The sequence below is a fragment of the Aulonocara stuartgranti genome (assembly GCF_965226115.1).
Source record: "Aulonocara stuartgranti genome assembly, chromosome: 23".
Classification (NCBI taxonomy): domain Eukaryota; kingdom Metazoa; phylum Chordata; class Actinopteri; order Cichliformes; family Cichlidae; genus Aulonocara; species Aulonocara stuartgranti.
Genome location: NC_138958.1, coordinates 40,144,214 through 40,171,883, shown reverse-complemented (window position 1 = coordinate 40,171,883; position 27,670 = coordinate 40,144,214). Strand labels below are relative to the sequence as shown.

The 27,670-nt window shown below is 40.7% G+C and overlaps 4 protein-coding genes across 8 annotated transcripts in view; 2 read left to right on the top strand and 2 right to left on the bottom strand.

Annotated features, from left to right (window-relative positions):
* Positions 1–8,987, bottom strand: part of raph1b (Ras association (RalGDS/AF-6) and pleckstrin homology domains 1b) — a 39,675-nt gene extending 30,688 nt beyond the window's left edge. For 2 of the 4 annotated variants that reach the window (XM_082523444.1, XM_082523447.1), the window contains exon 1: positions 8,685–8,987. The gene's annotated coding sequence lies outside the window, so the exon portion shown is untranslated. Of the gene's footprint in view, positions 1–8,164; positions 8,516–8,684 lie in introns of those variants that run through there. The other 2 variants (XM_082523446.1, XM_082523445.1) reach the window with 2 other exon arrangements.
* A 1,324-nt stretch (positions 8,988–10,311) lies between these two features.
* On the top strand, positions 10,312–13,140 carry LOC309700723 (T-cell-specific surface glycoprotein CD28). Its single transcript, XM_082524477.1, has 4 exons — positions 10,312–10,643; positions 11,451–11,750; positions 11,835–11,983; positions 12,868–13,140. Exons 1-4 carry the CDS (start codon positions 10,553–10,555, stop codon positions 12,976–12,978), a joined length of 651 nt encoding a protein of 216 aa, XP_082380603.1. The 5' UTR covers positions 10,312–10,552; the 3' UTR covers positions 12,979–13,140.
* An 853-nt stretch (positions 13,141–13,993) lies between these two features.
* Positions 13,994–24,130, bottom strand: fastkd2 (FAST kinase domains 2). The gene is made up of 12 exons (XM_082524474.1): positions 23,931–24,130; positions 23,066–23,715; positions 22,865–22,968; positions 22,657–22,765; positions 22,315–22,438; positions 20,824–20,963; positions 20,531–20,703; positions 20,093–20,250; positions 19,782–20,018; positions 16,438–16,534; positions 14,826–14,940; positions 13,994–14,430 (listed from the first exon to the last, which is right to left on the bottom strand). The coding sequence occupies exons 2-12, from the start codon at positions 23,684–23,686 to the stop codon at positions 14,305–14,307; spliced, it is 2,004 nt and encodes a 667-aa protein (XP_082380600.1). The 5' UTR covers positions 23,687–23,715; positions 23,931–24,130; the 3' UTR covers positions 13,994–14,304.
* Positions 24,131–24,310: 180 nt separating this feature from the next.
* Positions 24,311–27,124, top strand: mdh1b (malate dehydrogenase 1B, NAD (soluble)). Of its 2 annotated transcripts, none has more exons than XM_082524476.1 (10): positions 24,311–24,554; positions 24,644–24,756; positions 24,838–24,972; positions 25,057–25,199; positions 25,359–25,449; positions 25,524–25,866; positions 25,966–26,107; positions 26,439–26,611; positions 26,723–26,862; positions 26,983–27,124. In XM_082524476.1, exons 1-10 carry the CDS (start codon positions 24,533–24,535, stop codon positions 27,019–27,021), a joined length of 1,341 nt encoding a protein of 446 aa, XP_082380602.1. In that variant the 5' UTR covers positions 24,311–24,532; the 3' UTR covers positions 27,022–27,124. The 2 variants fall into 2 exon arrangements, with proteins under 2 accessions (XP_082380602.1, XP_082380601.1); XM_082524475.1 differs by having other exon boundaries at positions 25,281–25,449; positions 26,983–27,122.
* The last annotated feature ends 546 nt before the right edge of the window (positions 27,125–27,670 follow it).

Sequence of the window (27,670 nt, the reverse complement as noted above, 5' to 3'; positions counted from 1 at the left end):
CCGTGTGTCAAGCTCTCAGACTTCATCATTAGCACAGCTTGATCACAGCTGATCAGCTTAAAGCCTGAAATCTCACTTCTTATTTACACCATTTCATCTGAATAATCTCTTGATGGGGATGACCAAAAAGCAGTGAGGGGTGAAGCTGACAAATCAAACATGACAGTGACCCTCCCTGTCACCCCAAAGGCATGTTGCGGTGACAATCTCAGGGGCAGCTCTCGACTCATACACCGAGTATGGTTGACTGTGTGGCACGTGGGTCAAAATAATCAGGACTCTCTAGAGAGTGAAGATCAACGGAGCAGAGAGAGATTAGCAAGCTACTCAGCCACGAACTTAACCCAGAGATGCAGTCAATAGGCGCTTGCGCTCCCTTGCTGAGCTGCCGGGGTATTAGTGAATGAGATTTGCCAAGAGGCAGTCACACAAGCACCCACACACACACACACACACGTTATTTTGTGAGATTAAGCCTGTAGGTTTGACTAACCGTCCGGGGATTCTCTCAGAAAAATGTGTCAATCCACTTTTACCGCACAGAGCACGGCTGTTTTCACTCACTGCGCTGTAGCTGTAGGTCACTGCAGTTACTAACTGAAACTCTAGATTCCTTCAGTGTCCTACATGAACCCTGATGTTAACACACGCACAAAAAAAAAAAAAAAAGGAGGAAAAAATGGAACAGCCTGCCAAGATCAGTCGGTACAGTAATGCAGAAACTGAAGCCAAGCGTTGTGAAAAAGTGACTTCCAGACATTGGCAAAGGACGCGAGGATAGGAAGACTGACCTCAGTGTTTCCAGGCTGTCGTATTTCATATGACATCAGCTCCACTGATATTTTATAGGTTCTCATGAACCCCTCTCATCTGTCTTCATCCTCCATATGCTACTTCTCTCCTTCAACTCTCTTCCTCACAGGTGTTTCTTTGACTTCCCAAAGTCTTTTTGGCAGCCTGTATAATTGTGAAGTAAGTGTCACGGGGATGTGTGGTGAGCCCTGTGGCAATGAGACAAGGACAGGCTGCTTTCCAGTCCTTTTGTAAGTACCACTTGCAGAGAGTAGTTACTTACTAAAAAGACATGAGCTGGGGTAACTTTCATGATTACGGAGGAGGGTGTAGCTACAACATCTGAGAAGGGAAAGTAGGCTACAGTGCATATTTAATGGTAAAGCAGGACTTTTAAGCCCCAGTTTTTGCTGCGCTGCTTGTTTGCTGCTTGAACAGAAACACTTGAAAGAGTTGGAGCATTTCAATAATGTAGGGGTGCATCTGTTTCTGCTTTTACTGTATGCAATGTAAACAATATCCTTACTTAATATAAACTAGTGGGTTCCACTTAACTAATGCCTATGTGAACATTTTGCCCACAAACTGAGCAGCTTAGCTGTAAATACATGTTTCATTTAATAACTTTTGCCTGACTGTACAGAACTCTTCTGCAAGAGCAGAGACTTGTGAGTCTGTTAATGTTTAACTTTAAATTTATAATTTAGTAGTGCTGTAATCATGATGTTATTTATGTTGTGTTTAGACTTTGATTTCTCAGGATTTGTACTGCGGTTTTAGTGTTTGTGAGAGTTCAGCTTAGCAACAGGCCACCAAATGTTCACAATTATTATAAACCCATTGTTCTTGTACTCGTGCAGTGTATGGGTCACAGGAACAGAAGAAAACCTGAGTTTATGGTCTCTTAAAACCAAATGTAAATATTGCAAAACTTTCTAAAAACTAATTAAGCTATTCATAGTGATACTTTCCAAGTCTATGCAACCACTTTGTCAGGTAAACCTGTTCAACTGCTTGTTAATGCAAATAGATAACTGGCCAATCACATGGTAGCAGCTGAATGCATTTAGGCATGTGGACATGGTGACGATGCCCTGCTGAAGTTAAAACTCTGCAACAGAATGAGGAAGAAAGTTAATTTAACTGGGTTTGACCATAGCAGTTGATGCCAGACAGACTAGTCTGAATGTTTCATAAACTGAAAACAAATACCCAGTGAGTGCCGGTTCTCTGGCTGAAAATTTATGTCACTTGCTATAATCAAGTTAAGCAGAAGCGCGTCTAAACTCACAACGTGTTCAGCTTTGAAGCAGATGGGCTAAAGCAACAGAAGAGCACACTGGGTGCCACTCTTGTCAGCTAAGAGCAGGAAACTGAGGCTACAGTTTACACAGGCTCACCAAAACTGGACAATGAAATAAAACGTAGCCTGGTTGAATGAGTTGATTTCTACAGAGACACTCAGACGATAGGGTCAGAATTTGGCATAAACAACGGATCCATCCTGGCTTGTATCAACAGTTCAGGCTGAAGGTGACAGTATGTTGGTGTAGGGGATATTTTTTCACACATTTTGGGGCCCTGTAGCAGCTGAGGATCATTTAAGCATCATAACCTACCTGAGTGCTGCTGCTGACCAAGTCCATCCCTTTATTACCACAGTGCATTCATCTTCTTACAGCTGCTTCTAGCAGGATAACACGCGATGTCACAAAGCTCAGAAACTATTTTACTTGCTCATCTGATATCAATCTACATGCAGTTTTTTATTGCTATCAACTCTATTCTGATTTTCTGTTACATTTTAATGTTATTATTCCTAAATTATTATTTTAATTCTACAGCACTTTGTGAGTACATGTGTGTGAAACGTGGTCTATAAATAAACTTCAATTCAATTAAGATATTTAAGTGATTCAGGGCTGTATTTAAATAAAGTTAAATGTTATTTGATGCATGCCCCCTGGTAAATGCAAAGTACGTTCTTTTATACTAAAACATCATTAAGCAACAAGGTCTCAACTGTCCGCCTCTCTGTCTCCCTTGGGTGTGCGGTGTTGCTGTTATTTAATAATTTTGAGGCAACGAGTTTGCATTTTCTTTTAATATGAAACCAACTTATCAGATTTTAACAGTGTGTGTGTTTGGAGCAGAATACTATTTGGAGCTCAAGTGGATGACAAATTAAATCGCGTGCATGCCTGAGTTTGGAATATATTTTCTATTTGCAGCAAGATTTTGTTTTTTTCCCAATGCTTCAGACATACCACAACTGCCACTGTAACCATACACACAAATCTGACACTCCATCACAATGCAAAGCCATCCTTTACCTCCCAAAGGAGACTCCAAGAAAGAACACTGTATCTGCTGTAACTACATCCTTGGTTTTCTCTGACAGTCTTATAATGCCAATATTGTTAGTGTTTTCAAAGTGGTAAATAAACCCAGATCCTCAGTGGATTTCCCTGGTATGTAACCCGGAGGTCGATGGTTAGAAAGCAACTGTACAAGCAGGCGTGCACTCCTCCAAACAGAGGCAATCTAAACATTTCAGGCCCAAAAGGAAGGCATTTCACAGCTGGGTGAAGGGACACAGTGCAGATGAAATTTGTTTGCATTTGCGTGCGATGCTTCAAACCTCTCAAACCACATCTATGCTGAACAGTTATCAGCTAGAATGCAAACAAACACATCAAGCCTGCATGCACGTGACCACGAGGACACGCACGCTGCTGTCACGGCTTCATGAGAACCAAGTGAACTCTGATCAGACGGGGAGCAGAGAGGAAACACTGAATGGCTCTGCTGATGTTTATCCCAGGCTAGAAATCATGCTGCTAAAAGATATTTGACTGTTTAATTTAATTCACTTGCAAAATTGTGAATTGCTTTCACATGCACCGAGTAGGAAATAAATCCACCTTCTCCTTCCATATGTAATTTTTAGGGCAGACAGATCATACGTCACTCCAAGTCTGCACTTTGCACAGTATTCATACTACTCCCGCTCGTCTGAAGCATTTTTTGTTGTCTTCTTGTCTAAGAGGCATTATGAACTTCTAAAGGCTGTCCATCCACACAGACCAGCCATCTCATCCATCAAACAGTCCCGTGACTGTTGTGGCCTTTGGAATCACCCTACGATACGATATTATCACACTACTTCACTCCCGATACAATATATTTGTGACAGCATTTTGCAGAGAGTATTGCAGTAAGATATATTGTGACTTATCTTTTTTAAATTGCAAGATATGTGCTCAAAGTTAAACTTTGTCAATATCTGTTTTAATCAATAAGATGAATTTCTCTCACTAAAACCTGCCATAAATGTTGCCATAAGATGGATCTGATATCAGTCTGTCGTTGAATTGTGTCAAGTTGGCAATTACAAGCAATTTGTTTCTGATAATACAGCAATACACGTGTCCAACACCCTCAAGCTCTGGGCAACCATTTAATCACCACAAGTTGCAATCGGTTGCAGAATGTGAAAAATATCAAACAAGCTCCACCCCAAATGCCCCCCCCCATTACACAATGCAACGTAAAGTTAACAAAGCAGTGAAATAAACCATCTGCAGTACAGTTAAGAGGGGAGGCGGGGTCGCCACCAGCCACCCAGCTGTGAGAATCAGCCACCTGCCATTGTCAAAGTCATAGTGATTAATAGCTGCATAAGCTGCTTAAACAAATTGTACAGTAAAAGAGGCAACAACAAAGAGACAATTAATGACTGAAGGATACAAAAGGCTAAACATGTATCATAGCAGAGCAGATGAAATATCGGAAATAGGTCAGGAAAGAGGCTCTGTGACCATAAAGACTAAGTAGTTATATAGACTAACCAGAGTAGCATGGTCTCAGTGACTTGCCCTTTGAAACAACAAAAGTTGGCAAGCATCTGCCCGCTTATCGAATAATGCAATGCAATCTTTTTTTTAACAATCCCAGGAAACTTACCCTTTTTGCCCACTTGGCTATAAATAACAATGGTTTCAAAAATCTAAAATCTGCCATATAGATTAAAAAACATTTGAGAAAAAAGATCTGATGCAGGATTTACAACAAACTCGTCAACATCACACGCTGACATGCTTTGGCCTCAGGAACAGCCACAGTCTTGCCAAACACATCGACAGTTACAAAGCAAAACACATCATGACTTACTGAAGCCCCCTCCCCCTTCAATAAGTGAAGGGGTCCAAGTGTTTCCCGAGAAAAGGCATCGTCAGTTCAAATACAAAGTTCGGTTTAGATAAATCAAGCTGCTGCTTCCTTGACTTGTGATTGATGGAATATAGCGTGAGCTTCAGCGCCTCAGAGTGCGCTTTTCCTTTAAGAGCTGAAATCCCACCAGAACTGACCCGTACTAAAAATGCATACTCGTGATACTGCACTCATCCATTAGCACAGATAAGACCCAACATGGAAAAGAGATACGACTGTAGGTCAATTATAGCTGTGTATTTTGTCTGTGCACTTGAGCTGCCGAACGAGGACCAAGACCACGCACTACCCGAGAGGAGAGCAGGAGGAGAGGCTGATGCCCTCCTTCTGCCTCCTCCAATCAGTAGTACAGCATACAGGGAGCAGGCTGCACTGTCTATGTGCTGCTGTAGCACAGGTGGGCTACAACAGCTGAGTGCTGAGCTTTGAGATAGTAAGAGTCTATGCTTGTTTTAAAGCATGCAAGGCCTTGTAATCAATTTCCATGTAAGAGAATAAAAAACAATCGACAAAAGAAAATATGATCAGAATCTCAGTTGATTTCCAGCCAAAGAAAGCACTGACACAAGTCTCTACATTTATATAAAGGCTAACAGGCACAGCCTCTTGCTATCTGGAACAGCAGAGTGTTTGCAGGCTGCAGACAGGCTGGCTAGCCATTTGTCTTTGTCTGTAAATGGAAGGGGCAGCTGTCACCAAAGGTCAGCAAAATGTTACCAGAACAAGGCCCTATAGAGGATAAGCCCACGTGCCTGCAACAAGGAGGGGGGACACACCCAAGTGGAATGAGACCTACACACTTTCTCCTTCTGCGCATTCACTCAAATGCAACACACCCACAACAAGGCATCCTGCTGGGATCATTGGGCAAGTCTCCGATGCAGCTGGTGGCCTTTTCAAGTTTACTCTGGGCTGTCCAACCCGAGCAGTGGTGCCTCTTACTGGCGTGGTTACATCGGGTTACAGTCTTCCCCTCCAGCTCTCCATCAGGGTCAGCTGAAAGATACGTTTGAAGTGGCATCCACCCCGCCCGACCCTCCATTACCCACTTACACCTGCGGCTGTAACACAACCTGGGTAAACTTACACCATCTTTGAGCTTTCGTGCAGGGAAGTTTCCTGCTCGGGGACACGGGTGAGTGGATGGATGGATGAGTCGCAGCTTGCACGACAGACCCAGAAAAGTGCTGACAGACAAATGGACGAGCATGCAAGAGATGGTAACACACACACATACACGCCAAGAATAGCTTTCAAAACTTTCCCGTCTCTGGAGATCAATCCTCAAGCCTGAATTTTCTTTGACAACTGTTATTCCCATCTAATCAACTATATCCTGGGGAAATCAAGCAAAAAATAAAAAAGGCTGAAAAGCAGCAGAGGGACAGCAGGGGAAAAACATAAGAGGTTTCCCCCCCCCTTCATCTTTGGCAAAACAAGACAGCATGGACCAATAGGAAAACGTGTTTTATGTTCTATATTTTTGTTGGAAGCTGATGGTTTTTCTAAAATATAACCTTCTCTCTCACTATGTCCTGTTTTTCTCCAAAAAGACAGCTTGCACTGCAGTTAAAGAAAAAAAATGCTTTAAAACAAGGATAGTAAAATGACACAGTACCTTAAAACATGGTTTAAAATTTAATCCACAACTGGTGGGTTTTTTTTTTTTATTACTAAGCAGTATGCCATACTGCCAATACACTGTGGCTTTGGAAGCAAGTTTACCATCTCATAGTACAACATGAAAGTCTGCATTAATTTTCTCTTGACACAAGCCTTTGTGTTAGAACACCTCCTTTTGTTTATAGTTATGACTTTGACATGAATAATAACACTGAATTAAACAGGTTGTGTATGTTTTTTGCTGCAGCTATAAAAAAAAATGTGGCTGGCCACCCAAAACAACAGAACAAATATCTTTTGGGCCTTCCATTTTACATAACCAGCTGATAATTAAGTTCTCCAGAAGCACATTCATAACAGGAAACAGAGCCTCAGTTGAACTGCCCAAAGGAATATGCTGGGTTTTCCAGATGTGTTTTGGACATCATTCATTTCAGGACTGCTTTTGTGTCACTGACATGACAAGGGAGTGAAATTTGACTCTGGTCTGCTGCCAAAAATCCCCATCCTTAAAGGCATGTATGTGCCTGACAGCGAGAAACCAGAAGTCCAGTAGTTATTTTCAACTCATTGACTGCACTGTAAGCAAACGGCCTGCATTGTTGCTGCACTGTCTCAATGCCCGGAATAATAGTACTTCCAGTCTAGTGCTTTGTGGATGCAAATCAGGCGTGCCTTAAGGACACAAACGGTCTATTATAAAGCCACTGTGGGGAATAAAGACTGTCGGGGGGCTGCTTTAGTGGCTCATTTTGGAAAAGAAAAATGCTGCTTGTTTTTGTTGTGTGTTCAGAAAAAAAACAAGGGAAAAAAGCTGTCCTCAATTGGCTTTGGTAACATGCTTTTTTTTTTTTTTTTTTTTTTAAAAAAAAGAAAAAGGCATACGTCTGCCAGCCAGCCTCTGCCAATGACCTTTGAACCTTCCCAGTCAACGGTTCATTATCTTTGCACTATTAGCATCTGGCTGCAAGCTAATTGTAAGAGTAAAAATTCAAAGCCATGCGTGCGAAAAGGCTTGTTATGAAGCTAAATTAGTGTAAGCACAACATGTGTCTGAGCTCTAACTTTTCCCACAGACTTCAACTAAGACTCCACGAACAGCGCTAGTTTTTTTTTCCCCTTCATCCCCCCACCCACACACCAAGGTGTCCACTAGCTAAGGTGGATGCTAGCATAAAACTGGCGATAGCCACTGGTCAAACTGGCTGCATGTTTTATCCAATCTGCTGCCGGCGGCGTCACCCAACAAAGGGAATTAAAGCTGTGCCCATGAGCTGCAGTGGGGAGGCAGGCGACAATGGGCTGAAACCAGCAACAATAACACACCTCTCCCCCTCATTTTACCTGGTTTTAGGTAAACTTTCGTATTTCATTAGGGGAAAAAAAAGAAGATAAAAACATTAGCGCGACAATACCGTCGGCCATTGTAGCCTCCTCCCCGCTAAACAGGGTGGAGACTAGCCACACATCTTTCTGTTCAGCTGAAGGCAGAGGATGAAAATGAGGCTGGAAATACCTGTAGACGTCCACGACAGAGGCGCAGGGTTCAGCTTTGGCAACAAAACATCACACCAGTAACGGGCTCGTGTTCAGCTGGCACTCCCATTTAAAAAAAAAAAAATGCGGCTCTTTTCCCAGTCGGCGCAAACGCCGCACACCCTTCCTCCCCAAGAAAAGCAGCGTTCAATGGCCGCATAAAGGGGGGGGGGGGGGGCACACAAACCTCCCCCCTCCCATTCAAACAAACGCCCTACCACAACAAACACTTTAACAAACAGCTAACGACGCATTCACAAGTGAATGTCTTCTTTCCCAATATCTAGCGGTTCATCTTTTAAAGAAGTGCGTCCGTTCCCTTTCCCCGAGGATACAGTCTAGGATGGGCTGGAAACATTAACTGACATTTAGGTTTTTTTATTCCCTACCATGGTTGACATTTTCTCTGTATAAGTTAATAAGTTAGAAGTGAAGGAAGGGGAGGGGGATATCATTTTTAAAATGCCAGAGTAGTGAGGTGGGGAAAAAAATCCACTTACAGTGAAACAGGATTCACAAAGAGGCTCCTCTCCTCTGGTCTGCGCTCCAATGGGAGTAAACGTCCACAGCGAGAGGGGAAACTCCTGATATGTGTATTTATCTATTTTTAAATAAAATCTATTTAAATTCCGCCCATTATCCTCATCTTTTTTTCCACGCGTTGCCCTCGTCTACACGAACACACAGAGTCCACTACTCTATCCCCTTTTTCCATTCTTCTCAGCCGGAGACACGCTGCGCGTCTCCGTCGTTTCCTGTCCAGCCCAGGATCCAGCGTTGCCTTCAGGATCTACCGGGAATATTGTGGATTAGAGATGACGAGGAATGGCATAGCTAAAAGGCAGACGAAAGGAGACACGATAAGCTCCTCTGTTTGGCCAATAAGCATGGTTTTATGCTTAATTCTTCAATATAAAGTTATCATTTGCCCCTAAATTAAAAATAAATAAATAAAAATGACAGGCTATACAGTTTTGCTTTTCTAGGGTCGGTCACTAAAGTATTATTATTTACAGATTGTAAAGGCAACATCAGCATTCAAGAGCTATTAAATAATAATAATAATAATAATAATAAAAAATAATTACGCTTTTCAGTGCGTCTGAAGAGAAATTCAGGTGAAACATCTAAAAGTCTGAGGCGGCCACAATGCACCGATTTAATTGTACCCACCTAAAGCCGCCACGACCACCACCATCAGACATAGGGGGCATGTTCCAGATTAGGGGATTATTTTTATCCATATGGATGTATTACATTCCCAATCCGTCCACCCTTCCAGCCTCTCAGTCATCTTTTGAGTTAAAATTCCTAATTCATGTGAATATTGTCAAACAAAATAAATAGTTACCATTGTGCCATTAACGCCTATTAATGCCTAGAAGCTATGCTTATCTGCATATACAAAAAGAAAAGCAACTTAATAACTATTTCCCATAACCTGTTACGCTGGAAGAAGATTGGGGTCGGATTTAAATGTTATGTGGCCATCTAGTGGACAAGAGAATACATTGCACCCAAATTACAGCTTCTGTGGATGTGCGGCTTTTTAAAAAAAATGAATCTCAGGTCTTGGTAATCCCTTTTAGGAAACAGTTACAATGTACTGACAAGAAACCTGTATGGCACAGCACATTCACACGTTTTTTCCCTCCTTAAAACAGTAACTGTGTCACTGACTGTGCCATACACAGACTGTGACTCATACAGTGTACAGACTTCTCCTAAGTGCCTTTTTCTCTGCCAGTCAGCCTTTCCTGTAATCACACTTTGGCTCTCACACGAACCACTTCAGTACCTGCCAGTGCATTTTAATTAAAAAAAAAAATCCTGTTCAGTAAATTTTCTCAGGTGAAACAAGGTCATCGCACCATTGAACGCTCCGCCTTCACAAGAGGAGCAGCACAAGTCTTATTAAAATCTGAACTGTAGTAGGTTAATGTTAACACCCGTTCCATGTTATTGTTTAAAACACAAAACCTGAGTTTAGCTCGCTCTACACGACCAACAAGACTAAAGTTAAGCACGCTGATGGCATAAAAGGTCACAAACTGGGAAACAGCAGAAACTTCAGTGGAGGAGGCAGGTTTTTTTTTCTTTTTTTTCGCCACAGGATGTTTTCTGTCAAGAGAGGGTGTGTTTGTGAGCCTCAGTCACTGCTGCACTGTGTGGGAGTGTTTTTAGTCAGAAGCAGAGAGGATCGAAGGCATTGCAGTCAAAAGAACACGTGCGTGATGTTATCGGAGTAACGGATCAGATTTTTTTTTTGTGCAGGTTCGCTTGGAGGAGCTCGGAGGTTTTAGGTGATGAGGGGAAGCCTTGGGGGCATCATTCTACTGGAGGCAAATTCCCGCTCTTGCTGCAGAAAATGAGGATTTCATGGATGTTCATGTGCCTTCTGGTTTGCAAGTCATCGTATGGTACTCAGGATCAAAGTGACTCCAACTGTGATTGGAGCGGTAAGCGGACTTTATTATGATTACACCATGAGCATTATTATTATTAATTATTGCAGGTTGATCTGTGCATACGTAGGGACAACAAAATTGCTTGTTTTCATTTGTAAACACTGAGGTTCAAACTCTGAGTACTGCAGTAGTACTTGAGTATTTAATGCCTTTAGATTGCTGAACTACATCAGTTGTGTAAGTACATATCCTGGCTTGAGATTTCAGCCGCTCTCGAGTTTGTTTTGTTTTGTGGTTAAGACACATAAAACACATAGGGGTTAAATTTAAAAACAACACACATTTATCCATGTGGCGCCCGAGATCGTCCTTAAATCGACAAATGCCGTAGTTCAGAAAGCGTGTGTTTCAACATATATCCATGCAACAGATGGATACGTCACCAAAACTGCATGTGGTTCATGTGTTACAGTGCTAAATGTACGTCTGACTCAAGTCTGCCATTTGTATCACACATCTTGTTTTTCATGTGAAATGTGAGTTTGGCCGAAAGAGGTAAATGTGCTGATATCAAACAAATTCCATGCGGGGGAGGAGCTGCTCTGAAATGACTGGTTTCAAAGCCTGAATTTCAGTAAGGGGAATTAAATGCAAATGTCTGAATCTTTGCAGGAGCTCTGGCTCTATGAAGCCTCTGCCAAGCGTTTGGTGCTGGTTACTGGCGGTACTTTTCCAAGCCTTAGATGAAGTTAACTTTTGGAAAAAAAAAAGCAAACAAATGATTTTTTTTTTAAAGTATAACATGCCACGTGTAATAGGCATTTATGATCACACAAATTCTCACAATTGTCTCTCCAGGATTGACACTTCATGACTCTTCAAATGACAACGTGACTGTAACGTGCCCGTTGATACTGCCCAAGGATGAAGAAATTTCGTTTTACCTAATGAAAAATAAAACCATGATTTATAACCATACGTGCAAACAGAATTGCACTGGGATGAAGTGGGACGCTGTGGAACTGCACAAAAATGGATCACATTGGTTTTTCACAGTCAAATTAGGACACAGTATCAGAGGACTGTACAGATGCAACATCACAAGGACGTACCCTCCTCCTCTTACGAAAAAAGATGGCGATCCTGTGCTTGTAATAGGTAAAAGAGTCCTAAAAAAGGTTTTAAACAGTCTGTAATTCATAGTGCAGTACACTAAACACTTCCTGAATATGCTTCTTGCAGAATTCCCTCACCAGTGCCCGAAACCCCCACGCAATCCCACAGGAGACGCACCAAACCCATGCCAAGAATTTCTATGGATTTGGATAATGGTGATTGCAATTGTCAGTATCTACGGTGTAACAGTCACCATCATTGCAATGTGTAACTGGGTAAGATATCCTTGATCCACAAGGAAGAGAAAAAAATAGAGCTCAAAACAGTCGTTTGTAGCAAATTATCTTAATGTTTACTGAAGCCTGGCCAATACTGCAAGTTTATGAGTGAAAATGTACTTTCTTTACATGTAAATATACACAACAGCAACGCCAAAACAAGGAAACATTGAGGTTTGCTAGTCTGCCACGCACAAACACTGACGACCCATTTGAATTTGCTCCGATGCTACATGTGCTGCAGACAGTGCTGCAGGTGTTGCAGGGGATGAACTATCATGTAACACTATTTCTAAATGACTATTTCATAAGTGTTTGTTTTAAAGAGACAAAAACAAGTAGATTTTTTTGTGTCAGAGAAAAAAAATACATTGATTTTGATGTATCTACAACGGCAGATGCATGTGTGTTATATTCACCTAACACACAAAAGACTGGGAGGAGAACCAAATCCCTCGGTATTTGGGTCAGGAAAGATATCAATCATAAAATTCTGCCAAATCAAATACGCAGAGCTTTTCACTGTGGCAACGCCTTGTTAGGGCCGATACGGTCTGCTAACCTTGGCATATTTATTTAATGTTCAACATTTATCGTCTTTTATCAACTGTAAGAGAAACATTTTGTTGTGTTCTTGTTAGTTTTACACATTTCTATACAGCCAATAGACAAATCCTAACCCCTTTGTACATTTTAGAATCGACTACTTTTTGTCAGATTTTAGGAAAAAAGGCACAACCCTCCCCCCCTGCATAGTATGAAGAAGATTTTGTTTCGTTTAAAATGTTCAAATTGAAGGTGTTCTCCATTAACATGGTATGACATTCGTTTCCCTTTCTGTCTCTGAGACAGTTGCTCATCTCTCTTCACGTGTCTTGCAGCTCAAGTTGAAGAACACAGAAAACCAGAGTGACTACATGAACACAAAACCCAGAGCGCCCAGGGACCGCAAGAAGAAAAAAGGTCTTCAGAATATACAAAGACACTTCTAATGACTTCATCGGATCATTTTGCACAGCTTTAGTTTAGACCTAAACATTCAGGCTGTCCTCGCTGTAGCTTATTTTTGTCAAACACATAATTGTGAGGTTTGTTTTTTGTGTTTTCATATTTCGTTGTCAACACTGTAGTAAATCTGTACCTACACAGCAAAAGTAGCATTTTTCTTTAAAGCAATGGCTGTATTAAAACTAAAAAAACAACAACACACACACACTCTGGGTTTCTGGTTTTGCTCACTTCCTGTTTCAGTTACTAAGTCTGCCTGTCTCTTTTTCTCACACACACACACACATACATGTAATTGGGAACCCCTATCTTTGTGGTCGAAACAGAAGGTGGTGTCTGATTGAGGGGACTTAACCACATTTGAAGCATAAATGAATGTGCTACAGTATGGACGCTCAATCTGTTAAAGAGAACTCACAAAACCACAGTATCAAGAATCTAAATGTCATGCGAGCTGTTATTAAAGTGTTTGACTTCTCTTTCACTTCAGCGAGCTCTTACATCTCTCTCAAAGAGCTGATATCGCTGGAGCTGATGAAAGCCAGTTACTTGAAACAATAACAACGTGCACAATTTCCTGCCTTCCTCGCTCTTAGTTTTTCCTTTTTTTTTACCCGTCGTGCACTCTGCAGATGTAGCAGCTTCAAAGGGACGCCACCTTTACCTTGCTCACCTTGCACTTTCTGTGCAGTCACTGCAGGCGCTCGCACCGGGTTTCACTGGTTTTATTCAGTAGCAGGGTTTTACGCAACAGCTACCGCAAGCATGAGCGAGATAGACATAGTTTCTGTTAGGCCTTGAAACAATTTTTAGGGCTTTAAGCAATGATTAAAAACGAATGCTGACTATAAAAGATTTTTTTTTACCTCCCACACACTCAATTCTCCTATGAAGAAGGGCACCCTTTAAAAAAAACTGGAGGCGTAAGCACAGAAAAGTTCAGGTTTTCAGTAAAAACTTATCTGAAATCTGCAAAGTTACTTTCATGCAACCAGAGAATCACTTTTAACTCTTTTCAGCATCTTTTTAATTAAAAAAAAACAAAACAAAATGATGTCCTACTATGTGCGCACAGATGAAACAATCTACTAATGGACACAAAAGAGTTTTACTCTTAATTTTGAACGACCGTTCAAAGTGTGTATTTGCTCTTCACGTGTCCCTCATCTTTCTTTAGCTAAATGCATCCAAAGCTAAACAGTCATTTTAAAAAGTTTCATATATTTTCTCCTTCTTAAATACTACCACAAAACCTGTCTGTCATCATGAGGATTAGCCTCTTTCCTTCCATTTAACGCTGACATCTGGCTCTAAGATCGCAGGTGCTCCTTTTCATCAGGCTGTGTTTCGGGTCTGTGGTGTTGTGGAAAAATCCGTTCCCTGAGGAAATCTATCCTTGCTTCCTCGGATACAGACTGCAGGTCCTGCTCCGTTACCTGGAAAATAGGATTAGGATCATGTAAATCATCCACTCTGATACTTCTTCCAATACTTGCACTACAATCAAGAGAGAATAACCTACCATTAAAATCTACAGGGAGCAAATCTGAAGACATAATATTTGAGTTTCTCTTCTTAATTTTAGTAGTTTAAACATATGATACAAGTATAGGATATAAGAGACCTGAATTCTAATAAACAGGTAATGCAGTGCAGCCATACATTAGCAATGTTCTGCTTTTTAAACCACATATCCAAATCTAACGGTTAGATTTGGATATGTAAACACAGGCATTAGTCATGAGCTGCAAAAAGGTTTAGAAGTGAAATAAGCAGAGATTGTGCAAAAATGTGAGTGCGACATTATTTTCTGAAGGTGCCAAAGTCTCACCAGGACAGAGTTATATCCCAGGATCTTCAGATGGCGAATCTTCACAGCCAGCGGACCACGGGGATTGGACGTGCCGTAACAAAAACCAGATTGCGGTGCATACATTACTGCAATTCTGGGAAATAAAGAGAATGATTTGTAAGCTTTACCAAAAAGAAAAAAAAAGGTCAAAATTTGAATAAAATTACTGGGAGACAAAAATCTGAAAACTGACAGATGGAGAAGATTGTGGGTTTATTGTCACTGATGAAAATCAATGTGTTCTTTCTGACTTTATCTGCTTTACTCAGCATGAATCTGATATTAGGATTTTACTTTTCATTGATGTTGACATCTATTTTTTCCTTTAATTACTTTACAGATGGTTTATTTAGTCAGTAAAGTCCAGACAAAAAATTTCAACGAAGCAGAATTTAAAAGAGCTGATTCATTTTTAATCAGTAGTTTGACTCCGTTCCAATAAATGAACGCGCCTGTGCTGTATGGAAATAAATAACAGATGGATAGTTCTGATTACGCTCTGATACTTTCAGTAACATCGATTATGTCAGCAGAAACACATAACCTTTACATTGTACCAAAAAACCTATATGCATTTCTTAGACTTCTACCTGTAAAACCCCTCATTATATACATTTTTATGTTTATTTCTATTTATTTATTTTTGGACAATATTGAGGTTGTCTGTCTTTTGACAAATTTATTTTTAGCTGTGCTGTTTTACTGGAAGAAGGTTTTGGCTGCAGCAACACAGTGGAAAAAAAGATGATAGAAAACTTATTCTGCACATTTTACTATAATATGAAGAATATTATAGTAATATAATATTCCCCCCCCCCTTTAGGGCTAAACAAAAATAGACATTAAAACATGCATCACCATAAAGAAAGTGGACATTAAAAATAAAAAAAAAAAAGCTCAGATGGGCATAAAAATATCAAAAACACAAAAAATGTCAATGCAAAGTTAAACTTCAAGTTTCAAACTTCAAGTTTTAATAAAAATATTAATATTAATCTACATGTATCCTACATGATTGAACACATGCAATTTTAGGAAAGTCTGTAGTCCATGTAAAAAATGTTGAATACAGTAGTTGCACACATTTTTCCAACAACGTGTCCAATTTAAGAAGGTGAAGTTTTCCACAACACATATTTTTCAGTTTCAGCTGCTTATTGCAAAGAAGTGCCTGAAAGCCAAGAATGGAAATATGTTTAAAAGAGGCGGTAAAGTATCGCCTGTAATACATAACGGTGTTCAAAGAGAGCAAAAAAGCATGCACTCCTGCTTGATGTGTTTGCTTTCAAAGGCTGCTTTTGCGTGCCTGAATGAGGTCTTTACATGCTTGTCTTAGTTTGAAAACGAGATTCATGGTGCTTTGCTGCAAGCTCAGTCAGATATTACCAATCACGCAATATAGTTACATCAGTGCCCGACACTGGAGGAACAGAAAAGTCCCAACATCCTCTTCAACTACCTTCATTTCAAAAAATGTTGCATAAGCACAATTAAATCAAGAACAATATGAGGAACTTAAACACGACTTTACGTGCGTTCGAGACATGCATGCAGTGATGCTGTCAGCAGCAAGCTCATGCTGATATCTTACCGCTCACTGCTCTCTGCTGGAGAACACCCTTCCCCTCCACCGCTGCGTGCTTCACACACAGAGGTTTGGTTTGGCGTAGGTTTGGTTACAGCAGCGTCTGGGAGACAGCAGACACAGACGTTTGCTGTCATCACAGTTTCAAAAGCAGGTTAAACCGAGAATATAGAGAAGCTGGTTGTGACAAAAAAGTCAGGGCTTTATGTCTGATGGAAAAAAAAAAACCCCCAACATGTCAGATACTGAAATTTTCAAATTGAATAGTTTTCTTAGTTTTGTTTTTTACATTTAAGAGAATTTTGAATTTGTGGATTCTGCCACACAGTTCTGTCCCAGACTTTGTAAATATGTTTCTCACTGTTTTGCTTCAAACACTTCTTTAATGACAACCTGCAAGAATTTGGGCCCTGAGGAGACCACATACTGTCGTTTTTAAGAGCCAGTGTTTTTCTGTCTTGCTTAATTTCATCTGCTCAAAGGTTTGGATCCTTTTTCTGTCAAATTTTACTCCAGTTCTTGTGTTTCACTGGCTTCCACTTACACACAGAAGTTAATTTAAGGTCTTCTGTTCGTCTATAAATGTCTCATTTATGAAATGAAAGCCTACCGAGGCTCTTAGATCAGCAGGAAATGCTTAGCTGGTGGTGCACTAACATCAAACTTGACATGATCTAATGGGTTTTTGCCATTATGCTGCCATCTACTGAAATCAGCTCCCATTTAAACTCAGGGTTTTATGACTTTCCTCGTTTCTTTCTGCCACTTACTCTGTAAAATCTGATTTAAAGTGACAGCAGTAATGACTCAAGAAGAAATGTCTCCTATCCTTGTTGCGAGCATTTTCAAGTTGCAATTCTTTTCTGTATGATCTCTCTCATTCTGAACATTTAGCTTTTTAAGAAACCATCATGGCTCAACATAACAATGAAAGATGGAAAAAACACAACAGAAATAAAAACAACAGAAGTTACAAATAAATAAGAAAAAAAGAACAGAGGTTGAACAAAACAAAATTTTAAAATAAAAACCCCACAATGAAAGTTGAATAAAAACAGAACAGAAGTTAGACAAAACAATAAAAAAAAGTTGACTGAAGTAAAAAAGAAAACAGTAAAAGACTAATAAAACACAGCATAAGCAAAAAAACACAACAGAAATAGAAAAGACATGGGGCAGGTCAAAATTTGTCTTAAAACAAAACTCTATTCTCTGACAAGATGTTAACATAGTTCACGGCTGAGCTCTGCGGTGGCCCTGAGAGGTCAAACATCCTTTAACCAAAACCTGAAAAACAATGTTGAACAAAACACAATGGAAATAGAAAAAAGCAAAAGTTCAATAACACATAACAGAAACTGAAACAAAAACAAGTTAAAAACACACACACACACACACACACACACACACACACACACACACAACGGAAAGTGACAAGAGTACCCCCCCCCCCCTAAAAGATAACAACAAAAAACACAAAAACAATGGATTTTGAATAAAACATAGTAGAAAAAAAAAAATCATAAAACTGATTGGAAATAAGAAAACACTACAGAAATAGAAAAACAAACAACAGAATTAAGGAAAAAAAATAACACAAGTCAAATACAAATAGGAAAAAACTACATAAATAAGAAAAAACGAGCAAATTTAAAAAATTGAGAATGTCAATTAGAAAAACACAACAAAAGTAGGAAAAAATATAACTGAAGTTGACAAAAACAATGAAAATAGAGGGAAGACCCCACAATTGAATTGTGGAAAGAAAATCCTAACGTAAGTAGAAAAATACAATGAAAGTTGAATAAAACAGAATAGAAATAAGAAAAACAGAACAGAATTTAATGGAAGTAGAAAAACAAAACAAAACAATGAAAGCTTAATGAAACAGCAAAAGTATAAAAGGCACAACAGAAATAGAAAAAACAACACTATGGCAATAAAAAAAACAAGTTAAACAAAATGCAAGGGAAATGGAAATAAAAACAACAAGTTGAACAGAACACAATAGTAACAGGATAAACACAATATAGATAGAATAAAAACAAACAGGTTGAAAAGAACACAATGGAAGTCTGAAGAATAGAATGAAAGTTAAAAAAATAACATAAATAGGAAAAAATCAAGAGAACTTGAATAAAAAAAACAATGAAAATAGCAAAAATGAAAATAAGTTGAATAAAACTAACAGAGGTTGAATAAGACCCAACGCAAGTAGAAAGAACAGAACAAAAGTTAAAAAGACACAATGGAAATATTGAAAAACAATAATGGAAGTTGAATAAAACCCAGTTGAAATGGAAAAAACTACAGAAACAAGGAGAAAAAAGGAAAAACAAAAAACAATGAAACTTGAAAAAAGCGCAACAGAAATGGGCTGAACAGGAGAATGTTCAGGACAACAGCTTTAACAGCCTCCTTGGCTGAGCTGCAAGTTTCTTCTGGCTGGTGCATGAATACGTTTCTATGTAAAGTGCTCACAATGAGCTCTGTAGAATCATTTGCATTAATGGGTCATTTTGTCTGGAAAGACACATTGTTGCTTTAATTCAGAATCTAAATTTAAATGGGAACCAATTTATGTAGTGAACAGCAAACTGGGTACAAGCCATCACACTGGGCCTTCTTTTTTTTATAATGGCCCTTTGAGCCCATCAGTTCCATTATATTCAAGAAAAAATTGATTTTTCTAAAGATGATATCTCTAAAAGTGACCATTTCATACAAAAACACTTTGAAAAATTGTGTCAAACACAAGGCAGAGAGGCCGGAAATGCTCTCTGCTTTGAATTCACAAAAACGTTCATAATTTTAGTTATCACATTTATTTATTACAATTCAAGCCCGATTTTCTTTACAGCAGTACTTTTTTTTATTGTGTAAAACAGCTGACACGTATATTTGAAATTGCACTTCTTCTTTAGGGATTAAACATAGTTACACTTCATTCAAACAACAAAAGGGGAGTTTCACTGGTCTGGACTACTTAGGATCAAAGTGGGCTGCAAGTGGCCCACAATGTAAAATGAGTTTCACATCCCGCTCTAGAAAGATTAAACTGTATAGAAGAAAAATAAGCAAGTCTGCATTTAGATTAAACTGCCACTTTAGACTTACCTGTAATTTTTGTTTGTTTGTTTTATTTTTTTGCACCATCAAATTTCCATTTGCCTTTTTCGCAACATTTTAATACAGTATGTCAAATACTTTGAGTTTCCTTTATGGATACAATATGTTATAATAAGAAAACTGCCTTCACTTGAAAAGCTTTTCTATAGCAAGACAGTTCAAGTATCCAGTATGCTGCTGAAATGTTCATTTTTTAAATTCTTTTCTCAAATTTTTCTTACCTATGAAGTACAAATTCTCCACCATCACCCCCTCCTGTAGCATCATATGCACCTGGTCCTCCAGCAGACTCTGCAAGTCCAGCAAGAGCCTCGGGTTGACCGATGGAGTGCTGGGGGTGGGGTCTCCCAGGACTGATGCAGGAACAGTTAGGGGCTGAGGAAGAGGAGGATGGTCAACACGCAGGCACACGTCCACCGTCTGAAACATTCTCTCCTGGCTCTTTGGAAACTTCGAACCTGAGGAGAAAAGGAGCAGGTGAAGACCACAAACCCAGGTGTAAGACAAGAGCAGTCAAAGTGAACTGTTTTACCTGCAAGCTTTTCCAGCACACTGCTCTGCAGAAGCTGCTCCAGTGGTGCGTAAGGGAAGTGGCCCAACAGACAGAGGCAGTAAACGGCCTTCAACAACTCAAACGCAGATACTTTGGGCAAATAGGAGATCAGGACTCGGCTCAGACTATCGAGAAACCTGCAGCAGCAAGAAACCCAACAAAGACAAGCAACAGTAATTCAGTTACAGACGAGGAAAATGTGTTTATTTTACAGTTCAAAAACCAGCAAACTAACAGCTGTGCCTGTTTTCAACTGTGATCAGCCTATTAGCGTTCTACTTCTGCTGCTGTCTGTGTTCGCTGATCGGCCTCGGCGTTGACAGATGTGGGATAAACATGCACACTGTTCTCCCTGAACCTCTACTCCATGTCTACAGCCACAGGGACACATTTAGATGAGACAAATGGTTTACGTACTGTTGTCTTCTGTCCTGCAGATCGTAGCTCAGAGAGGAGTACACCTTGAGGACACAGAGCAGGTCTTTAAGTGTTAGGACGTCAGGGTTGGCGATCACTTTGTCAGCATAAGCATCCATCAGAGCAGCAGGGCAGAAGATGAGGTTCTCGAACACAGACAGAAAGAGAAGCAGCTAAACAGAAAGAAAGAAGTGGAGCAGTAATAAATGTCATGTGTGATGTTTTTAGTTCCTCCTCCTGAAACCTCGTATTTACTATTTGGACAAGAAGGCAGGTCAGAGGATAGTTGTCACCTGTTTGTTGGTCCAAATGTCCAGTGAGGAAGCGACATAGTCCGAAATGCTGGTGAGCAGATGAACGTCTCTGTAGCGGAGCTCCCTACAGGACTGCAGCAATTTAAATATTCTGTTGAAGGGGATACCATGGATGTTCTCTAACACAGAAGTCGGGAGTAGGAAAAGGAAAATCATTAAATTAAATTTAAGGCGCTTTTTTAATTAATCCACAATAAATATAATTCTTGTAATTTCTACAATCATCACCTATTTACAAGCTATTTCTGGTTATTAGCAGGTTCAAATGAAGACTGATTTGACATCACTGTTAATGAAAGTGAAGGTATATATTTTTCTATTTAAACATATTGACTTCAAGAATTTTGCCCATGTATTGGAAGTACTCGTGTTAAATTACAACACAGTGTCGAAAATCTGAAACGCCTCACAGTGTATGCTGTGTTTTGTTTAATAAGCATTTCCAAACACTGACTTTAATGGCCGAGAGTAGAAATTTATCTTATGATGTTTCTTTAAACCAGCAGGATGGTTTATCCATCATCGTCGTCTTCTGTATTGTAAAGTTGGTCCAGGCACTGGTGCAGGTTTCTTTCTCTCATATTTAAGCATTTTATTTTTAATTGGCCTACAGCAGTGTATCTCATTGTAGATCACGGCTCTTCTTCTCTCACATCAGCTCCTTTTAAAGTCCACCACAGCAGATAACCTGCCTCCGTCTCACTCTATCCCTACCATCCTCCTGTGTCACAACAACCCTCTGCGTGTCCTCCTTCACTGCATACATGTATCTTGCCAATGGTCTCCTGTCTGGCAGCTCCATCGTCAGCATCCTTTGTTTCTCCTCTGCACATGCCCAGATCATCTCAGTCTTGTCTATCTATCTTTGTCTCCAAACTGCTCAGCCTGAGCTGTCCCTCTGATGTGCTCATTTCTAACCCTGTCCATTCTGATCACTCCAAATGAAGATATTATCATTTTCAGGTCAGCTGTCTGTCTTTTTGTCAGAGACGCATCATAGCAGGTCTCACTGCTGTCTCATAAATCTTCCCTTTCAACCATTGCTGCTTTCTGACCACAAGTATTTAAACTCATCTATCTTCACTACCTCAGCTCCTTGCATTTTCACCTTTCCACCTGCCTCAGTCTCACTCAAACATGTATGAAAATTTGATTACAGGTAAATAAAGATTAAAAGCTAAGTTGAATAAAGACGACCTGTATTCACTTATCTGCCTGCTTTCCTAGGCGGTCAAATCTATTCTTTATCCTTCGTTCAGTTTTTCTTGTCCACCTTCTGTAGGCCAGTCGCCCTGTTTCCTGTGCTTTAATTGTTTGTTCTCTTCTGTCACTTCACCTTTCAGGCTCTCACTAATGTAACCTACACCCCATCCAAGCCCCCATCTGCTTCATTCCCACCACCAACAACATCTAGACGCTGGGGCAGGGTGACACTGTCTGGACATTATTTTCTTGTGGAGAAGGATTTACCCGTGATTTTTTTACTGCAGACATCCAGCAGTGGCTTAGAGAAGAAGCCCATTGTGGCCATAGTGGAAATCATGTATTGGGCGTTGGGCAGGCTGAAGTGGTCTGTCATAGATAAGGCCTTTTTCTGGAGGAAGCACAGACACGGAAAAGATTCAGCAACAGCAGTTTTTAAACATTAACTACTTTTGAACAATTGTCTGTTAATTCAGCTGTGCATTACACAGGTAAGCAAATATCATGCAAAAAGCACAGCTGAGGGCAGCTGCACACAAGGGCTCAGTCATAAATGTGGAGAATATTTAAAAACAGCGAGACAGAATGCCAAATGAGATCAAAACTAACCTCTAGTTTCCATTTGAGGTCCTTTGGGGCATCGTTTCCCAGCAGACGCATCATGGTCTGGAGAGCCATTACATTCTTTATGCCTGGAAGACGGGCCTCCACCACCAGCCTAAGACGCACAAAAAAAGAAAAATCAATGTAACACGTGACTTTATGATACAAGGCATCTTTGAGGCTAGACTTTTTTTTTCTTCCCATGATCTCATACCTCATGCCCTCCTTGAGCGCACGAACATTGGCTCCATCCTCCATTTGCTCCAGGCTGGAGGCCAAGATGGACAGACTCTTCTCATCAAAGTCATTCAGTTTCTCCTGTTAGTGAACAAGAAGACACATTTGAGTGCACAGAAAAAACAAAAACATCACCAAGATGAAGAATAATTTGTGCATGTGGTCGTGGACCGTCTACCTGGCAGGTTCGGAGAAAAGTCTGGACCACTCGGCTACGTTGGGGAACGCCCAGGTTGACCATACTCAGGAGAGAGTAAGTCACGTCCTCGTCGCGAATGTGCACCAGAGTCGTCATGGCCCTCTGCAGCAGCTGGTCAAAAGCGGGATGCTCAAACATCAGCTGCAGCTCGTAGCGGCGCTGCTCATCTGTCATCTTCTTAGTGGTGGCCCACATGTGGGTCAGGCAGTGGCTGACCTGTCGGGCTGTGGGTGAGTACTTGCCGGTGAGGTCTAACACGTCTGACGGGGAGCCGCAGCTCTCCAGGAGCTCCAAGAAAGGAGACTTCCTCTGTCTCTCAGCTGATGCTGTGTCAGCAGGTTGAGAGGGAAGACGCTCCCCATCTTCCAGATCATCTCCATGATTGGCTCCCTGTGAATAGAACCTCACTGAACTGACAGGACTCCTAGAAAGCCACGTCTGACTCTGTCTTGGGCTCCAAAGGTGGAAGAACTGTTTATCTGGAGAACACGAGTCCTTGATTGGCGCAGACAACAGGAAGTTGCGCTGTTGCCAAAGAGATCCGCGGCTGCAAAAGCGCAGGCCCCGTCTCATGACCTCCTCTGTCACCCATACAGACATGGTTCTTTAATAACACAGAGCGCTAGCAACTATTGAAAAAAATAAACAGAGACAGAGCCAAATAAATTAGAAATAATACCACTGCTCTTACAAATTAAATGGCTTGACACTTTACATTCATAGCCACAAATGCTCTTAAATTATGCGTGGCTACCAATGTTGCTTAATTACAAAGTCAACAAGGTCAATAAACTGCCAAGTTATGAAAACATTGACTAGCTGCTTTTAGCTAAGTGATGCTAACCTTAGACGCATACAAACACGTATAACGAAGCGACGCATTGTAGTTTCCAGACCGTGAAAAATCGGAGAGAAACGTAGTTCAGCAAAGAGATAAACAGCTACATGACACCACAGAGTTCATCAGTGCTAGGCCAGTCCATTGAAGTTTTCTCACACATGCTAGTAGGCGCCGTGTGCACCGCCATAATTCGTCCCCCCCCCCCCACATGTACTGTCACGATAGTAGAAAAAAACCCCGCAAATATACAAATTATTAATATATTTCTATTTTAAACGAGCGGAGCAGAAATATGTTTAACGGAAAATATAACACTTTTATATGTGTATTTATTTATTGTCATTGCATTTTGTGTGGCGGTATTCATATTTGTTTGACAAGCAAAAGGTCGCTGGTCCGATTCCATCCGAAGACACAAATCCCTTAGGACTTGCATCGGGAAGGTAATCCAAAGTAAAACTCAACCCGCTGTGGTGATCTCTAAGGACAAAGGAGTAACAAAAAGTGGCTTTGGTATTCTGGGGTTTGCCATACACGGACTCAAATAAGTGCAACGCCGTCCATCCGTCTCCTAGCAACAAGCCTTTTTCACCTAGACGCACAGCATGGCAAAATTTGTACTCGCCGGTAGAGCTTTAATTTCATTTTAATCTAATATTTGCCAGTATTTCCGGTACATACACGTGCATTAATTTGTGCAATTTTACCTCGAACAGGAAAAACAGACTGCCCTTATTATGCCAAAGCAGAGCTTTTAGCAGACACCCTCCAGCAGTGTTTGCCAGACTTCAAGATCCATAAGATCTCCATCCTCCCAGATGAATGGAAGGTATCATATTTTCAGGCGATCGTTTTAGGCATATAAATTTAAGGACGTATTGTCACCTCAGCATGACCTCTCTCTGGGCAGGAATGGCTGGGGGCCACGTGTGAAAAAAATAACTGGAAACATGAGGGCTCCCCTTTGGTTTGGAGGGAACTAGTGGAGCAAGGGGGCAAAGGGATGCTCTTGGGGGGCTTCAATGACTTCCTAGAGCACTGCCAGGTAAGCAAAAAATAGATTTTCTCAGCTACAATAACGTAAACTTTTAAAACTGAAAATGTCATCAATTGAACAATGGTTGTGTAGGATTACTACGGCATCACGTCAGACATGACCACAAATGTGATGCTGAGTGTTGCAGCAGAGAATCTGGAGGCCAAAATGAATCTCATCAAAGAAGAGCAGCATCGGGCCAGTCTTATTCAACCACTTCATGTTTGGATAACTGGGTGGGTCTGTTGTAAAAGCTAAAGAGAAAACTCTATTTCCTCTTTTAGGAAACTTTTAAGGACTTTAGCGTGTCTTTATAGTGCTCTCAACCCAACATGCCAAGTCCTGATCCCCAGTCTGCTCTCCCCCGAGGTGTTTCCCAACGTTTCTGCAATCAGCCTCCGCTTGCTGGACCTGGAGGGAAACGAGGAGCAGTTACAGAGCCTGAGGTTGGAGATCGAGGAGCTGGCAATCAGCATGCTCCACCAGGTGCACTAAGACTTACTTATTTGTTTGGTCACATCGAGAGGAAAGCAAAACCATGTCATTAAATTTATTTACAGGTGACTACTGGCACAGATCTGGAGCGAGCCTTCAGGAAGGCGGATGTCATCCTCCTTCTAGATGACGGTGGGCACGATGGAGAAAATGAGGGTGAGGAAGTAAAGAAGAAGAAGGTAAAGGTGATCTCAGAGCGCTACAAAGAATACGGGCAACTGATCGATGCAACAGCCAAGGAGACGGTGAAGGTGATCGTGTCCGGCGACTCGTTTCTCAACCTGAGGTGCTCGCTTCTTGTGGACAGTGCACGCTCCATCGACAGCCACCAGTTTATCGCTGCTGCAGCTCAACTGGAAAACGAAGCCAAGGCTGTACTTGGGAAGAAGATGAGAATGAGGCCGTCAGGTATCTCGTGTGAATTGGTTGACTCATGTTCATGTTGCATTTTAGCACCAGCCCCTGAAATAAAAGACGAATCAATTCTTATGTCTTCTCCTTCTGCAGATATTACAGATGTAATAGTGTGGGGAAATATCAGCGGTACTTTCTACATTGACCTGCAGAGGGCAAAAGTTTTCAACCATGATGGGCCAATCACAGGACCAGCTTTCTTTTCCCAGCCACTTCTAAGCATTTTTCCTGACAGGTCTGTTACCACGGAAACATAAAGACCTTAATTTGTATTTTTTCAGTGCACTTTTAATTCTCCAGACTCCTTGTGAAGTGAGTCTGGAGTCATGAAGGTGGTTATTTCCTGGTGCCCTAGATTTACCGCATTGGTAAGCTCAACCCAGCTGGGGCTTTGGCAGGGTAAACAAATATAATATGATAAAGTCTGACACTGGCCAGCCACTGGCATGATTTCAGTCTGTGCAAATATTGATTGCACAATACATCTGTCCAGAAAGCTGCCTGCTCTGATGGGAAAAAACCCCATCCTGTGTTGGCACACAAGATAATCTTCTTCTCCTTTTCAGGAAATGGTTGGAAACAGACTTTCAGCACTTGGTACGCAGGCGGCGTCTAGCTGTGACTTCAAAGACAGGCCAAGTAGCCGCCACATCAGCTGCCAATGGGATCCTCACTGTCTTGAAAGCTTGGAATGGTGCTAGTGATCCAGATGTTCTGTCTTCGGGTGTAGCTTGCCCAGGTTGAGAATTGGTTTTCAGTGTGACAGAATGATTTTTAAATGCGATTCAGAGTCTCTGATTCAGTGTGATCTAGCTTGTTTCAAAAAGTGATTGTTTTGGGGTTATTTTAGGTCATTACAGTCTCCCTGATGGCATTGTCTTCTCAGTTCCATTAACCTTCACAGATGGCAAATGGTCAGTAGTGTCTGAGTTGACTGTTGAAAATGAGCTCAAGTACAGGCTTGAGCTCTCAGCAAGTGAACTGCAGCAGGTAAAGTTAAACCAATAATATTAGATGTAGCGCATTCTCGTTGCTTGAAATGTTGCTAACATTTTGACATAATTTAGATAATTTAAGAAAAATGTATTAATACTATTTTTTCTTTCTCAGGAAAAGCAGTTTGGATCAGACAGCGGCACAACTGAATAAAGCTGTTGTTTAAAGCAAGCATGCTCTGCTCATTTCCACGTCTATATTTTATATTTTTATCACGGGACTTTTCATCATTCAAATGTTTTTTTTAAATCCATGTTTACATTATCCTGGCCCTTGGTTTTTCTCTCTGAAACAAGCTGTTTTAGCTCATTTTCTTCAAATATTCTGGCAAATCAGTTAGCTAGTAAGCCCCGCCCACTTTGACCACCAAATAGGGAAATCTGTGTAAAGCTTACATCATCGTGGCACAACAGTAAGTGAATTCAGAGCAGTCTGAAACCAGACCTTTGGCTTCAAGCAACTCCTTTTACATATGCTTTGACTATGTTGTTTAATATGAATATGATTCTCCTGTAATCATAAAGCAAGCTCTTGCATATATACAGTACTGTGCAAAAGTCTTGAGCCAACCCAAATTTCTTTATAAAATATATATGTGTGTATTATTTATTTCCCCAAAGGGGCCAGAGTTTCTTCAGCACTAGTATTTTTGCACCAACAATGTGATTCCCAAAGGAATATTAGCCAAAAACATGGCATAACTTGAGGAAAATGTAAAATTTCTTTCAAATATTTGAGGAAACTCGATAAGTGAATGACAAAAGGAAGAAGTGACAGGCATAACAAATATCTACAGGCGATG

What these genes read in the sequence shown, in the direction of transcription:
- LOC309700723 (XM_082524477.1), top strand. Translation starts at nt 10,553, where the DNA reads ATGAGGATTTCATGGATGTTCATGTGCCTTCTGGTTTGCAAGTCATCG. An exon ending in CTCCAACTGTGATTGGAGCG is followed by an intron (nt 10,644 to 11,450) that starts GTAAGCGGACTT and finishes TTGTCTCTCCAG; the next exon opens with GATTGACACTTCATGACTCT. An exon ending in TCATTGCAATGTGTAACTGG is followed by an intron (nt 11,984 to 12,867) that starts GTAAGATATCCT and finishes CGTGTCTTGCAG; the next exon opens with CTCAAGTTGAAGAACACAGA.
- fastkd2 (XM_082524474.1), bottom strand. Translation starts at nt 23,686, where the DNA reads ATGTCTGTATGGGTGACAGAGGAGGTCATGAGACGGGGCCTGCGCTTT. An exon ending in CTGCAGTAAAAAAATCACGG is followed by an intron (nt 20,964 to 22,314) that starts GTAAATCCTTCT and finishes CTTCTGTGTTAG; the next exon opens with AGAACATCCATGGTATCCCC. An exon ending in CTGCAGGACAGAAGACAACA is followed by an intron (nt 20,251 to 20,530) that starts GTACGTAAACCA and finishes TTGCTGCTGCAG; the next exon opens with GTTTCTCGATAGTCTGAGCC.
- mdh1b (XM_082524475.1), top strand. Translation starts at nt 24,533, where the DNA reads ATGGCAAAATTTGTACTCGCCG. An exon ending in ACTTCCTAGAGCACTGCCAG is followed by an intron (nt 24,973 to 25,056) that starts GTAAGCAAAAAA and finishes ATGGTTGTGTAG; the next exon opens with GATTACTACGGCATCACGTC. An exon ending in CAATCAGCATGCTCCACCAG is followed by an intron (nt 25,450 to 25,523) that starts GTGCACTAAGAC and finishes ATTTATTTACAG; the next exon opens with GTGACTACTGGCACAGATCT.